At 39.0% G+C, this 13,578-nt stretch overlaps 1 protein-coding gene across 3 annotated transcripts; it reads left to right on the forward strand.

The window, feature by feature from the left end:
• The first annotated feature begins 2,520 nt into the window (after positions 1–2,520).
• Positions 2,521–11,542, forward strand: ZNF770 (zinc finger protein 770). Of its 3 annotated transcripts, none has more exons than XM_074868195.1 (2): positions 2,521–2,601; positions 7,238–11,542. In XM_074868195.1, the coding sequence occupies exon 2, from the start codon at positions 7,381–7,383 to the stop codon at positions 9,514–9,516; it is 2,136 nt and encodes a 711-aa protein (XP_074724296.1). In that variant the 5' UTR covers positions 2,521–2,601; positions 7,238–7,380; the 3' UTR covers positions 9,517–11,542. The 3 variants fall into 3 exon arrangements, with proteins under 3 accessions (XP_074724296.1, XP_074724297.1, XP_074724298.1); XM_074868196.1 differs by having other exon boundaries at positions 2,536–2,621; XM_074868197.1 differs by lacking the exon at positions 2,521–2,601 and adding an exon at positions 2,750–2,869.
• The last annotated feature ends 2,036 nt before the right edge of the window (positions 11,543–13,578 follow it).

Below are 13,578 nucleotides of genomic sequence, written 5' to 3' on the forward strand. Positions count from 1 at the left end.
AAGAGACATAAATTACTGCTCTGTCTTTCTCTTTGTTTCATTGCAAGTAGGAAGAGTTCTGCCCTATGAGTGAGGAGCATAGGATTGGTCACAGATGAGGTCTTCAGCACAATCAAAGTGACAATTAGGTACCTACATCCTTTATTGGGGCTGTTTAAAGCAGCCTGTTAGCAATCTGAAGGTAACTTAAAAGCTCAAAACCAAACAAAATATCCCAGCAAAGAAATCTGGGTGAAAACTTTGCATTAGTGTTGACATAAGACAAAATGTCGTCAGATCTTTTCTGAACTACTTTGTGAGTTGCAGGATTTGGATCATGTACATGTTGGAAAAAGCTGGAATTTCACCTTGTAAGCTAACAGAGTTCTTCACTGCCACATGGTTCTCAGCTTGCTTATGGCCTTGTCTTCCAGCAAGCTTGTCCAAATAGATTTGAAACAGCCATGCTGTTGGGAGTTTCCTCAGCATACGTGATTGTCTTTTGAATTCCTAGTAGGGCTAGCAGAGGGGGCTCAACACACAGAGCAGAAAGAATACAAATTACTGCAGCCATCTCTTCTGCTGAACACTGGAGAAATGCAGTGGAGACCTTGGCTGCTTTGTGCCAACGCAGCTGCTCTCTAGGACATTTTCTAGGGTATTTCTCCCTATTATATCACGGGGTCCAGCCTTCCGCTGGTTTAAATCTTTGATTTGTTGACTGTTCTGTTCTGACTTCTTCCATTCCTTCTGCAAGAAGTCAGATCCTAACCTCACCTGTCGCACAGAGGTGGAATCTTGGAAAGAGAGCTGAAAGAGAAGCATGAGTGAGCTGGCACTCCTGTTTTTCTAAGAAATTAATGCTGCACATGCAAATAATTATTTTTGTTTAATTCCAGTCTGCGTGAACAAAAGAAAGAAAATAAAGCTCTTAGAAAAATGCATCTATATTTAAAAAAAAAAAGTGTTATCTAATAGAATGACTTAATTTTTTCTTCAGTGTGGCAAATTCACTCACAAAAATGGTCTAATCAATCATCCAATTTTTAAAAGGGTGGATTTTTGTGGGTTTTGGTGCATTGTCTTTTTGAGAGGAAAGCATAAAAGACATCTTCTACTGGCCCACTAATTCTTGGGCTAGGGCAGATTTCTTAAAAAAAAAAAAAAAAAAAAAAATCTACAGCCTGTCTTTATGTGAAAAGTTTGATAAAGAGTTTAAGATTTGACTAATAAAGTCCATACTGAGCTGTACATGCAGGTGACAGAGTCAAAACTCTGGTGACTGGAAATTCTCTGTCTCAATGGGGCTACAACATAACCAGCCTCATCCATGTCCTTGTGTTTTATTAACAGACTTTTACAGTGAATCTCTTATAATTTGCTCTGCCAGCTGTGTGTTCTTTTATGAGGTAGAATCACAGAATCAGAGAAGGGGTTAGGTTGGAAGGGACCTTTAAAGATCATTTAGTCCAACCCCCCTGCCATGGGCAGGGACATCTTCCACTAGACCAGGTTGCTCAAAGCCCCGTCCAACCTGGCCTTGAACACTTCCAGGGATGGACCATCCACAGCTTCTCTGGGCAACCTGTTCCAGTGTCTCACCACCCTCATTGTAAAATATTTCTTCCTTATGTCTGATCTAAATCTACCCTCTTTCAGTTTAAAACTGTTGCCCCTTGTGATGTCACTATGGGTCTTGGTAAAAAGTCTTAAAGCCCTCTGTAAGTACTGAAGGCCGCTATAAGGTCTCCCCAGAGCCTTCTCTCTCCAGGCTGAACAACCCCAACTCTCTCAGCCTGTCCTCGTAAGGGAGGTGCTCCAGCCCCTTGACCATTTTCATGGCCTCCTCTGGACCCACTCCAACGGGTCCATGTCTTTCTTGGGCCAGGGACCCCAGAACTGGACACAGGAGCCAACTGTGAATGGTTTTTGTCTTTTTCTGGATGTTTTCAGCCCTTTGCCTGCCATTCCTCCGAGGTAACTTCAGCCAAGCTGTGCTCACTGAGGGGGCTCCAGCTACTGCAAGGACCCCCCCTCCGTCCTTCAGCCCATGAGCTCCTGCCCGTTTGATCCCTCTCTCCTGCAGAGGAGGCAAAACGTTGCAGAACGGTTACTTTTGTGTGCACGTTATTGAAAGTCTTTTTAGATTTCCTAGGGAAATGTCTCTTTTCCCCTTCCCTTCCAGCACCTCTTCCTCAGCCTTTTAGGGCGTTGGGTTTGGCCTCACGGTGCGTTTACCCACGACAGGGTAACTCCACCAGCACCCTTAGTTACAATCCCGCAACCACCGGGAATCGGTTATTTGCTTTTAGGATGCGGAAGTGAAAAATGTGTCTTATTTGTAGGGAATAACGTGTCACCAGCGACTAATAATTCATCAGCAGAGCCAGGTGACATTTTCTGCCCGGACAGAAACAAAGTCGGGGGCCGCGTTCCCCGCCCCGGCCTGGCCGCAGCCTAGCCTAGCCCAGCCCGGCGCCTCAGAGCGGCGGGAGGCGGGGCCGGATTAAGCCGGGGAACGGAAAGCTCCGGCCCGGGTTTCCCGGAGTCCTGGCGTCTCGCTGCCATCCGGGGGGAAGACTTTAGGCGGCAGCAACCCCGGGAGGGATGAGGAAGGTGGAGGTGTGTAGCAGTTTCTCCAGGTCGTTCCCTTCTTCGCTCCCGTTTGCCGCCCTTCTCCTCGGCCAGCGCCGCGGCGGGCTCCGTAGCGGCCCCGGGGCGCTGGGCCGGGAAGGGCCGCGGCGTGTCGGGGCATTGCCCCGGGGCGTTGCTGGGTGCCGGCGCTGCGGGCCGGGCCGGGCCGGGGGGGCCTGGGCGGCCTCAGCAGGGTGCCCGCTTTCCGCTGTGGGAAGCCGCCCGCGCGTGGGTGTCTGCGTGCGGTCTGCGTCCTGTAAGAGCCGCCTCACTAATGGCCTTTAAGTTTTTAACTGCATTTTAAGTGTGTCTTGCTGGGGGTTGGGGTGGTGTCAGTCCCGGGAGTCTCGGGCCCATCCGTAGAACTTAGGTTTGTTCTTAAACCAGCCCTGTTTCACCGTCACGTATCGTTTGTTTTGCTTCAGAAAATGATTTGAAAAATACGTGGAAAATAGGGGAGAATGAGAGGTGTTAGCATTGAGGAGCCATCACGCATGATGATGATTTTTGTATGACTTGCAGGTGAAGGTTACATTTCTGGTGTAATTTGTTCCCCCATCGCAGCTAGCTGAGCTTTTCCCTAGGGAAAGCTGGTCAGGAAATCTAGTGTGCAGTGTGTGTGTGTGTGTCCGCTCAGGTTCTGTTGCATGCTATGTGTTTCATAAATCGGTAGCTAGATTATCACTTGTCCGTGTTGTAGTTAATGTTACAAGAGGCGCCTTCTGTTTCGTCACACGATTATTACTAATTTTATTGGAATTGTGTCTGGAAAGCTGTAAGTATTAGCTTATCTCAAGGATCTGAGGATACGCTACTACTAATGCAGAAGAATCCTTCAGTGGCAAATTTGGAAATATATTGAATTTTAAATTCTTAAGTGGTTTGTTTTGAATTATATTAATGAGTCATAGGAAAACAAGCTAGAATATTTATCTTGTATAGGGCCAACTATATGGGTGTGAGAATTTGAGAGATGTTTGTACAAGCTTTTTTGGAGACCTCTGGTGTTAGAGGTAAAGCAATCTCCCCACACAACTTATTTGCATGCTCACAAAGAAGAACTTTGCAACTGTAAGGACAATAACATACTTGAATCCTCTTTGCTATGATCTGAAGCCATTTCTAGTCACAACTGTAAATGGCTTGGGGAACAGCTTATTTCCATTTTCTTTTAAGCTGACTCTTATGTTTGTTTTAGGGGTTTTTTTTGTTCTTTTTAATCAGGTCTCCTCCTTTTTAACTTAACATTCCCAGTTACTTTAATCTTTGCCTGTATATTATGCATTTAAGCTCTGATCATTCTTGATCCTTTTCTCTGAATTAATTCCAATTACTTCATATGCTTGACTCAATTTTAAGGGCAATATTCAAAACTGGATAGAGTACGCCAGCTGAATTCTAAACAGTAGTGAGTAGTACGGAAGGTTTATGTGCTATCAAAGCTTTGCTTCTGTTTATGCATCTTGGTATGGATGCCATGCTGTTGGCATACTCAGCTTCTGTTCCAACTTAGACTCCAGGTCTTTTCTGCACAACTATAACCTATTAAGTTGTTCCCCTTCCAGTTGATATTTCTTGCCCAAATTGAAGATCTTGCATTTCTCCTTATTAAAGTGCTCTTCCTGGGGGGGGGGTGTTTTGTGTTGTTTTGTTTTAAAAAACCTTCTCTTACTAGTAAAGACTAGATTAGAATTCAGAATTTTCTTCCATCATGTTTTTATGTTGTTGCAGCTTGCTGCCATCTGTAATAGTAATAAACATAATCGTAAGTAATACTAGACTTAGGAGGGTCCTCTGTGGACCTTCAGTGGCCTACATTACTTCTTGATTCTATTTTTCTGCATGATGTTACAGCCAAGATGAAAAGTAGTGTCAATTTAATATTAAATTGGACCTATGCCACAAACTAAAACCTTATCACATAGGGAAGTACAGTTTCTGACTCTAATTAGGACAAGCCTGAGTACTTCCAAGGCTGGCAGGAGACAATATTCCAAGCTTGTCTTTTGTTCTTTGATCCTTAGCAGCAGCAGCATGCTTATTCCTTGGATGTGCAAGGCACAGAGCACAAATAGACATGGAGAAGTCTGTTCTTAGTAAATAGGATTTGAAAATATATTTGGGCCACACAGTAATGCCCATCTTGGCTCCTTTCTCCTTCCTCTGCATCCCCTAAATTTACCTCATCTGAGCCTTTAGTCTTTCACAGGGCAAGACCACAGCAAGAAGCTCTACTCTGCTTTTGACACCTTTTACTACAGGGTATTTTCTTCATTCACCAGATAGAATGTTTAAAAAATTTATAAGCTAAATACAAAATCCCTTGTGTAATATGCCACAGCTGTCTTTTACTTCGGACTTTTTTTCTTTGCGTGTCACTATAGTGTTTGAGCATTTTCCTGATGTGTAAATTGGATCTGTATGACAGTATGTTAACTAAAATTAATCAGTCTTTACAGCTCTTTCTCAGGAGGTTTTCCTTCCCTGCAAATGGAGGCTGCCTTGAGCTCTACAGAAACTTTCAGCGTAGCAGAGAAGCTTTTCTCAGCCTACCTGTGTCTAGTTTCACAGTAGCACAAACTAGAAAGCATTTGGTGTCACACATTCTCTCAAAACTCCCAGCTTTCACATGATGTGACAACAACTGGGAGGAAAAGAGAGTCTCCTAAGAGTGTTGTGTTTTCTTGCATCTTCAAAAGAAGACTGAAACTGAGTAGCTGTTAAAATTCTACAGGAAAAGAGAATAGGAAAGGAAAAGTTGACTTTCTCAACTGCTTCATAGCATTGATAAATCCTATCCTGAACTGCTTCCGTGAGATTAGGTAACTCCTCAGTGTAGTGACAACTGCATCTAAGGCATACATCCAAATGTTACTTAATAAGGCCCCCAATTATGTAGGAACATATCTGTTAGATTGGAATCATCCTACCAGATGACCAGGTTTCTTTCCATTAAGCTTAAGAAAAATCTTGATTCACCAGATATTTTCAGTCTTTTGTGCATGTGTCTTGAATCTTATTGTAACTTGCTTTAAATTGCAGTAGGCTTTTATTCTTTGTGATGACTTTGAATGAATGGGCTTTTCAGATACTTCTGAATTTTTAAAAACTAGGGACATTAACTCTTTGTGAAGAGATAGGACTTTTGGAGACACTGAATAAATGAATTTTTTATTCTGCTGTTATGTAGAAAGAATATACAACTTGAGTTATTAAAATACCACAAAGTTAGTAGAAATGTCTTGTGTATATCAAAGTTATTACTTAATCTGCCTTAGAAACTGTAATTTAGGAAGGATGTGACCAAGTGAAACTAGTACAGAGATGATTAAAAAGAACAATCAGTTCAGTTCTTTTTTTTTTTTTTAGGGGACCTAAAAGCAGTATGTAGAAAAACTGGAGTGTTCCTAGTTTTTAAAAAAAAAAAAAAAAAAAAAAGAGAGAGAAAAAGGAGACTAAATACATAAAGTTGTGACAGAGAGCCCTTTTTAGTTATTTGCCAGGTTCGCAGGGGGAAGGACAGTGAAAGTAACTTTGTAGTAAAGAAAGTCTCAGCTGAGTGCAAAGACAAGCTTTGTAAGAGGGCAACGCATTGGAGCAGAAGCCCTGCTGAGGTTAAAGAACCTCCTTCAGCAGAAGATGTTAAGACCACTTTGGAGGCTATCTAGACATGAGTTGCCTCACAGTGGAAGGCTTAGACTAAATGGTTGCTTGAGGTGCTTTCTAGCTGCTCCTATGAATAATAACTTATCATGCACTCAGGTACTTGCAAAGTTCTTGGTTTTTGTTTGTAAGTCGTTATGCCTTAGCTGAGACACAGTTGCTTGCCCAAGTATAAAGTCTGTTGAAAATTCAAGGAAAATTAAAACTGATTATTTCACGATTTTGGTTTAAGACTAAAACATCCATTATAATGAATTATGAGAACAACCTTTATATTTACGATGATTTCAGAGTATACACATGTTTAGGTATCACAACTCTGATATTCTAGCTCTGTGGTCAGATAGTGAAAGGGTTATCCTCATTCTGGTCGTAGTTTATGGTTAGTCTGTTGCTCTTGCTGACTGGTTCTGGTGTTTACCAGTTTGAGATAAAGAAAAAATGATTACACTGCTGGATACAGTTAATAAGTTGCAGAATAATGACTTTAACAATACATTGAAACAAAGTATTACTTCTCACTAGCACTGCATTCATTTAATTTTTATTTCTGAAGCCCAAGAATTCCTAGTTCGCTTTTTCTCTCATCTTCATAAATATTATATCTGGGAGTCAGAATTACTGCTGTAGGGTAGAAACTTATTACACTAAGTTCTTGTGGGTTTTTTAAGAATATGCTTTATTTGTAAATAACCCAAAATATCATAATGTAGCTGAACTGCATATTATTTGGAAGTATAGCTGCATTGACAGCACAGATGACTTAAACTTGTTTGTTTCTTCTGGAAAGTATCATGTAACATAACAAGGGATTACTCTCTTATGAGGAAAGCATTTAAAGCTAAGTTAAATCAGGAGTATTCTAATCTAGATGCTTTTGGTCTCTTATGTAGAAAACGAGACAAACTTAGGCAATTGTATATTAATACAGGCTAAAATAATACTCTCCTTCTTATTTTAGGGACTTGTGGGATTGAAGAATATCTCTCCTAAGAAAATTTCCTGCTTCTACAGTCTTCCATCTTAGTGTGCAATTGATGATTTCACTTGAAATACTTATCCGAAGAAACTTAACAGTAAGAAAGGTGTAATTGCTTTTTAAAAATGTTAAAAGTTCAGCAGTGTGTAACAGCTGACAGGATACCCAAGAAAAAGCCATATATTTGTGACATTTGCTATAAGCAGTTTGAAACTCCATCAAAATTAGCTAGGCATTATCTGATACATACTGGTCAAAAACCATTTGAATGTCATGTATGCCATAAAACATTTAGGCAGCTAGTCCACCTGGAGAGGCATCAGTTAACCCATAATCTGCCTTTTAAGTGTACTGTTTGTTATAGAAACTTCAAAAACTTGATCACTTTCTTAAAGCATCAGCAGCTTCATAATGAAAATTATAAGAATAATACCAAGCAAACAGAAAACTCCGTGAATTCTGAGCAAGACAGGGTCACTTGTGGCATATTTCGATGTTCTACGTGCTGGAAATCTTTTACAACTGAAAAGAGGTGGATGATGCATCAGTGTCTGAAGGCAGATTGTCTACATGGGGTCAGAAGGAGAAAGAAAATTCATGCTTGTGAATCATGTAACAAGACATTTCCATCAAGATCTAAGCTAGAAAGACACTTCCTTATTCACACTGGCCAGAAACCTTTTAAGTGTTCTTCATGTGGTAAATCTTTCAGACAGTCAACACACTTGAAAATCCATCAGCTCACACACACAGAAGAAAGGCCTTTTCAGTGCTGCTTTTGTCAGAAGCAGTTTAAAATACAGAGCAAACTCATGAAGCACAAACAGCTCCACGCCAGAAATAAGACTTTCCTCAATGTTGTATACAAAGCAAAGACTCTCAAATATCCCAGACCATACAACCTGTTGGAAGGAAAGAGGGAGAGTTGTGAGAATGCTGACACGCACAAGTCACAGGAAAATGACCCACATGATGTTCACTCAATTTATATTGTACCCTTTCAGTGCCCAGCATGTGAGCAGTGTTTTGAAACGGAGCAGGTTCTAAATTTGCACAAATGTTATCTGAGAGATGGCAAAAGTTCAAATAATGCTACAATGGCATGCAGCCACACAGTCAGCATGAAAAATAAAATCCTGATGAAGCTGAAGCATACTGGAGGAAAGGCAACAGATTTTTCTCTGTCTGACAGAAAAAAAATAAAATCAGGTCACTTTAAAAGTCCTGACCTGGTTGCAGCTAGAGATCAGTGTTCTGATCAGCATGCTTCTACTAAACCTGTCAAGGATTGCCATAGCAAGCTTGACACACACAAGGCACTTCATAATCGGATGAAAAGAACATTTGCTCTGCAGTTGCCTTGGCAAGAGCACCCACAACCTCACGACTCTGGAATTAATTTAAAAGGTACACTTACTGATGAAAGCATGTTAAACATTGATGATTCACTGGATAATGAAGACGCTTTTTGTGGTTCATCAGATGATGGTTTCTTTGGTAATCTAGAAGTACTTCACTGTGCTTTTTCAGATTCTGCTAAAAATATATGTAACAGACACAAAGTGTGTAAATGTGACAGATGTGAAAAAATCTTTCCATCTTCATCCAAACTTCAAAGACATTATCTTACACACACAGGACAGAAGCCCTTTGGTTGTAATGTTTGTGGGAAGACATTTAGACAGTCAGCTCACTTAAAGAGACATCAGCTCACCCATACTGGAAAGAGACCCTATAAAAGCTCTGTTTGCCAGGTAGCATTTGAAAACCTGAACGGAGTTTTCAATCATCAGGGAGATCACACCAAATGGGAGTCTTCTCAGCCTGTGGGTAATTCGGGTTATTCTCAAACACCTTCACAGGCATCTGGCTCACAAGAATCTGAGCTGATTCAGTCAAACCGAGCAGCTGAAGTGAAGGCTGAAATCAAATCAGGGGATGTTGTTCTTGACACCAACAGTAAAAGCACACAGCCATATTTGTGTAGTAAATTGTTGGAAACAGAGCAAAGCCGTTACAGCTATTGGTGTGATTTTTCTGAAGGCACTGAAAAAAGTGAAGTTGTTAACAAATTGTATAAATGCAGTATCTGCTTTAAAACTTTTAAATCACCTTCTAAGCTTGAAAGACATTACCTAATGCATGCTGGACAGAAGCCATTTGAATGTTCAGTTTGTGGTAAAAATTTCAGACAGGCCCCACATTTGAAAAGGCACCACCTTACTCACTTTAAAGAGAGCTTAAAGCTGAGTTCCACTTAGATTGTCTGTTACGGAGATGACCTTGTAAAGAGTTAATTTACTGTCTTCAGAACTGTCTACTTGATGTAATTTGTGAATGTGAGATGTTTAAAACAAAATATGTAATTTTGCATTTCTTTTCCTAAATTAATTTATAAATACACATTCTTACTGCATTGTGTAGCAGCAATGTGCAGTGCTCCATGAATCTGATATTTTAGAAGTTATACTTTTTTCCATATAGTATTTTATGACATTATGCTTTCCAGTAACTATCAGAAGAGTAAAGATAAAAAGGTAATTTCCAGAATAGAGGTCTTTTTTTACTTTCTTCTGGCTTCCTATATGTTGCAAACAAAGGAGACTTGCTGTATTTATTTCATACTTTCTAAAAAAATAACATTTATTTTTAGATAAAAGGCAAAAAAGAAGAAAGTAGAAAAAGGGGGAAAAGTTTAATGAGAAAAAATGTTGATGTGGCATTATAGAACCGTTAATAGAAAAGATTTAAATTTTGTAATGTGCTTGGAGATCTATGGATGAGGAATTGGATCTTTTCACTTTTTATGATACAAAATAAGTAGACACTGCTAAAATAGCAGGGTTTTAATTAATCCATTTCACCACTTCGTTATCTCCACTTCTTTGGATATCCTTTGCCTTTTCTGGCTTTTTTTGGCCAATTCATACCATACTGCACTATTTTTCTGCAAGGAAAGAGAACAAGAAATTAGCATTACAAACGCACTTACTATCTATCTGTTCCAGGCTCCTTTCCTTCTAGCGTACATATTGCACCAATGAAACAAACATTCTCTAAGATGTGATAATAACTCAGACGAGCAGCTTTGTCAGGAAATCATGTTCTTGTTATATTAAATATAAGATACTGAAAATGACTTTTAGTTGAAATTAAGTAATTGCGATTTTGTATTAATAGAATCTGTAGTTATACTTTCTGGTAAGTAGACAGCTTTGCCTGTTGTGCCTGTGGGGCTGGCAAAAAGTTTTAAGTGCAGTGGAGCTTTATTATTGCAAACAAGAATGAAGTTTTGGTGTTTTTTTTTTTTTTTTCTCTGAAAAAACTACCTTTTAGGATATTTTCCTTTGTTATGCAACTTCTGACTAGTTGAAACCTGAAGTTTTTAATCTTATTTCTAAGTTAACATATCTGTAAGATACATGGCATTCTTTTCACTATTTAAATAGATTCATGTTTATTTAAGTAAAATGGTTTTGATAATTTTTTTTTTTAATTTTTGAAGCGATTTATCTAGGTTTTGCTGTGGCATGAGCTTTGTAGTATTTGGTATAAAGGAAGTGAATGATGAAGTGTCCTGGCTTTGGCCAGGATAGAGTTAACTTTCGTCAGGCTGAGAGGGAGCACAGCTAGAGCGCCAGACCAGATCGATCACTGGAGTATTCCATATCATGTGACATCATGCTCGGTGTGTAGGCGGACACGTGCTCTCTCATGGCCTGTTTTGTTTCCCTGTTGGCACGGTGGGATTTCTGGTGCGGTTGGGATCACTGCTGGGGGTGGGCTGCGTACTGGTCGCCGGTCGGTGAGCCACTGCTGTATTTTATCCCTTTGGGCTTACTATTGTTACTGTTGTTTTGTTACTATTATTAAATTTTTTTTATTCAACCTATGTTTTTTTTTTTTTTTTTTTAAATCCCTCCTCTGTTTCACCGGGGAGGCTGGAGGGGGGAAGTAAACGACTGGCCGTGTGGTGATTGGCTACCAGCTGAGTTCAAACCACAACATGAAGGGAGTTTTTATTTTATTTTCATACATGCTGTTCTTTCCCATTTTCAGAGAGAATAAAACCGGGGAAGATATTCAGAAACAGTCTGTAGTTACTCTGATTTTTCTATGGCAGATGGATTCAGTACATTAATAATGACTATAGTTATATATTGAGATTTTTTTCTCCCTATGTGAATTGTTTCATATTGAAAGACAGAATACTGTATAAAATGTTTTGAAAGTGTATTGTAGAGCTCTTTTAAAATACTTGCAATAAACTATTTTATTTATATTGTACCTTTATTGTATACTTTATGTATAAACCAAAGTTTTCCAACTATATAACATTCAATATGCAGAAAAGTTTAAGACTACATATCAAAATAAGTAACTTTGCATGTTAGAACAAGATTTTGTTTCAGATATTTTTTTGTTATAGAAATAAAATAGGAACATGTTTAAAGATAATAAGAACTTTCTGAGGGAGTCACAGTCATTGTAAAAAATGCTATGTTTGAGAGTAATGTTTAGAGAACCCTAAACTTGGTTTGTTTTGAAAATACCCATTCGAGTAAAATGAGGGGAAGCTAATACAGAAAGCTACTTTTCAGGGATGAATAGACATACGTGGGAAGTGTTACTGTGATTAATTTGGAAATGAATGTAATCTTTAGGCTCCATGGGATTTCAGAAGGGCAGTAGGGCCCACTTTGTTTACTTGTCTCTCTACCCCTTTATGAAAAGTTTTGCATCAGTATAAATTAACAATTTTAAGGGGATTATAGCATAAACTAGCTAGAAAGGGGTAAAGCAGTTTCTAAAAGTCAGGAGAAAAAAAATCTAAGGTTGAAATCCTGTCTCTTTGAAGTTAACAGTAAAATTCCCCAAGTACCTTTGAGAATTTGAGCTAGAATGGTTTTCCCAGTGTTAACAATAACACTTTGTTTTGTTCATTAGTATATTAGTTGTTTTCCATAATGCTTCAAGGCTAGTGCAAGCCATCAATCTTTGAAGTATCTTTGGTGGGAGAGACATTGCCTGTGGTTTTGTTAGAATGACCTGATGGCTAATAGTAATGATCTCATAGTACTGAAGTAGTGGATATTTTTAAGACTATGCAGAACCAAAGCATATTGTAAACAGGAAAACAGTGGGTCCTGCTGTGTTAATATTGTGCTCCCCCCAAGAACAACTTCTTAAACTGCTTGGATTCAGCTTTGAGGGGGAATAAAAGAAGGGTCAAATATTTTAAAACAAGCAGAAAAAGGTAAAAGGGATTTTTTTAAAATACGAAGTATGCAGTATGAAATTCACTGGAACTGCAGTACTAACTGATCACATTGTCCATTTTCTATCTAGGAAATGTGGCTATGGATAACTTCAAAATGTTTCTGATTTTGATTGCTGTGCTGTGCTTGCAGTGTTTGCAGAAAGTCAAAACTTGCAAAATATAAGTATTCCTCTATATACATAGGAAAAAATTCAAAAAGGAAAAAAAAGCCATCATAAACCACAGAAAAACTGTTTAATCACTTCTGTAGCTGCTTCTTACCGAGTGCTCTCACTATTATATGCAGAGCCAAAACGAAAAGTTAGTGAGGCAAACGGGAGATAATAGACACAAAAGAAACTTAATTGAAGTTAATGAGACCTTAGGCTTCAGGTTGAGATGCTGGATTTTATGTTTAGTTTTCCTGTCTGCCTTCTAGTATAAATGTAAAACTGAAAGTCATAATCTTACAACAGTAGCTCACTTGAGTAGTGCTTAAATAAGTACAGTTGGATGACTCTTAAATCAATAAAGACTATGGATTCGGCCCTTCTAATGGCCCCTTATAATAATGTTGAAAATGCCTAGATCTTCTAAAGAACTGAAGGGGTCACGGTTCATATTCCTAGCACAAGGTTTTGTGGATTTTTAAAGTGCAAGTTTTAACTTAATAGCCTGGTTTTATGGTCTGATGGCTATGGATGAGATGTGTCTGAGGCGCAGTTATCATAAGGAAAATCGAAATTACAGAAGTGACTTTTCTATGCGCTCATATACCTTATTTTCTCCAGGTTGATCAAATTAATTGTACTTCTTCATATAATGACTAGTTTTGTCAAGCAGCTTTTAAACAGCATCTTTTTTAGCATCTGTTAAAAAAGTGAATCTTCAAAGTCCATGCAAGTGAAGGAGAAATCAGCCTTATGCCAACAAAATCACTCACAAGTAGAATTAATCATTTCCTTGTTCAGAAACTGCTGTTCTAACATGGAAGTGTCATTATGTCTGCCCTGAGTTATCACAAGTCTTTGAATGCTGTTCTACTTCTGTACCCGGCCATTCC

The sequence above is a fragment of the Strix uralensis genome, chromosome 4, assembly GCF_047716275.1.
Source record: "Strix uralensis isolate ZFMK-TIS-50842 chromosome 4, bStrUra1, whole genome shotgun sequence".
NCBI lineage: Eukaryota > Metazoa > Chordata > Aves > Strigiformes > Strigidae > Strix > Strix uralensis.

Bases quoted from the DNA above. Each gene is read 5' to 3' on its own strand.
- ZNF770 (XM_074868195.1), top strand. From the start codon at position 7,381: ATGTTAAAAGTTCAGCAGTGTGTAACAGCTGACAGGATACCCAAGAAA.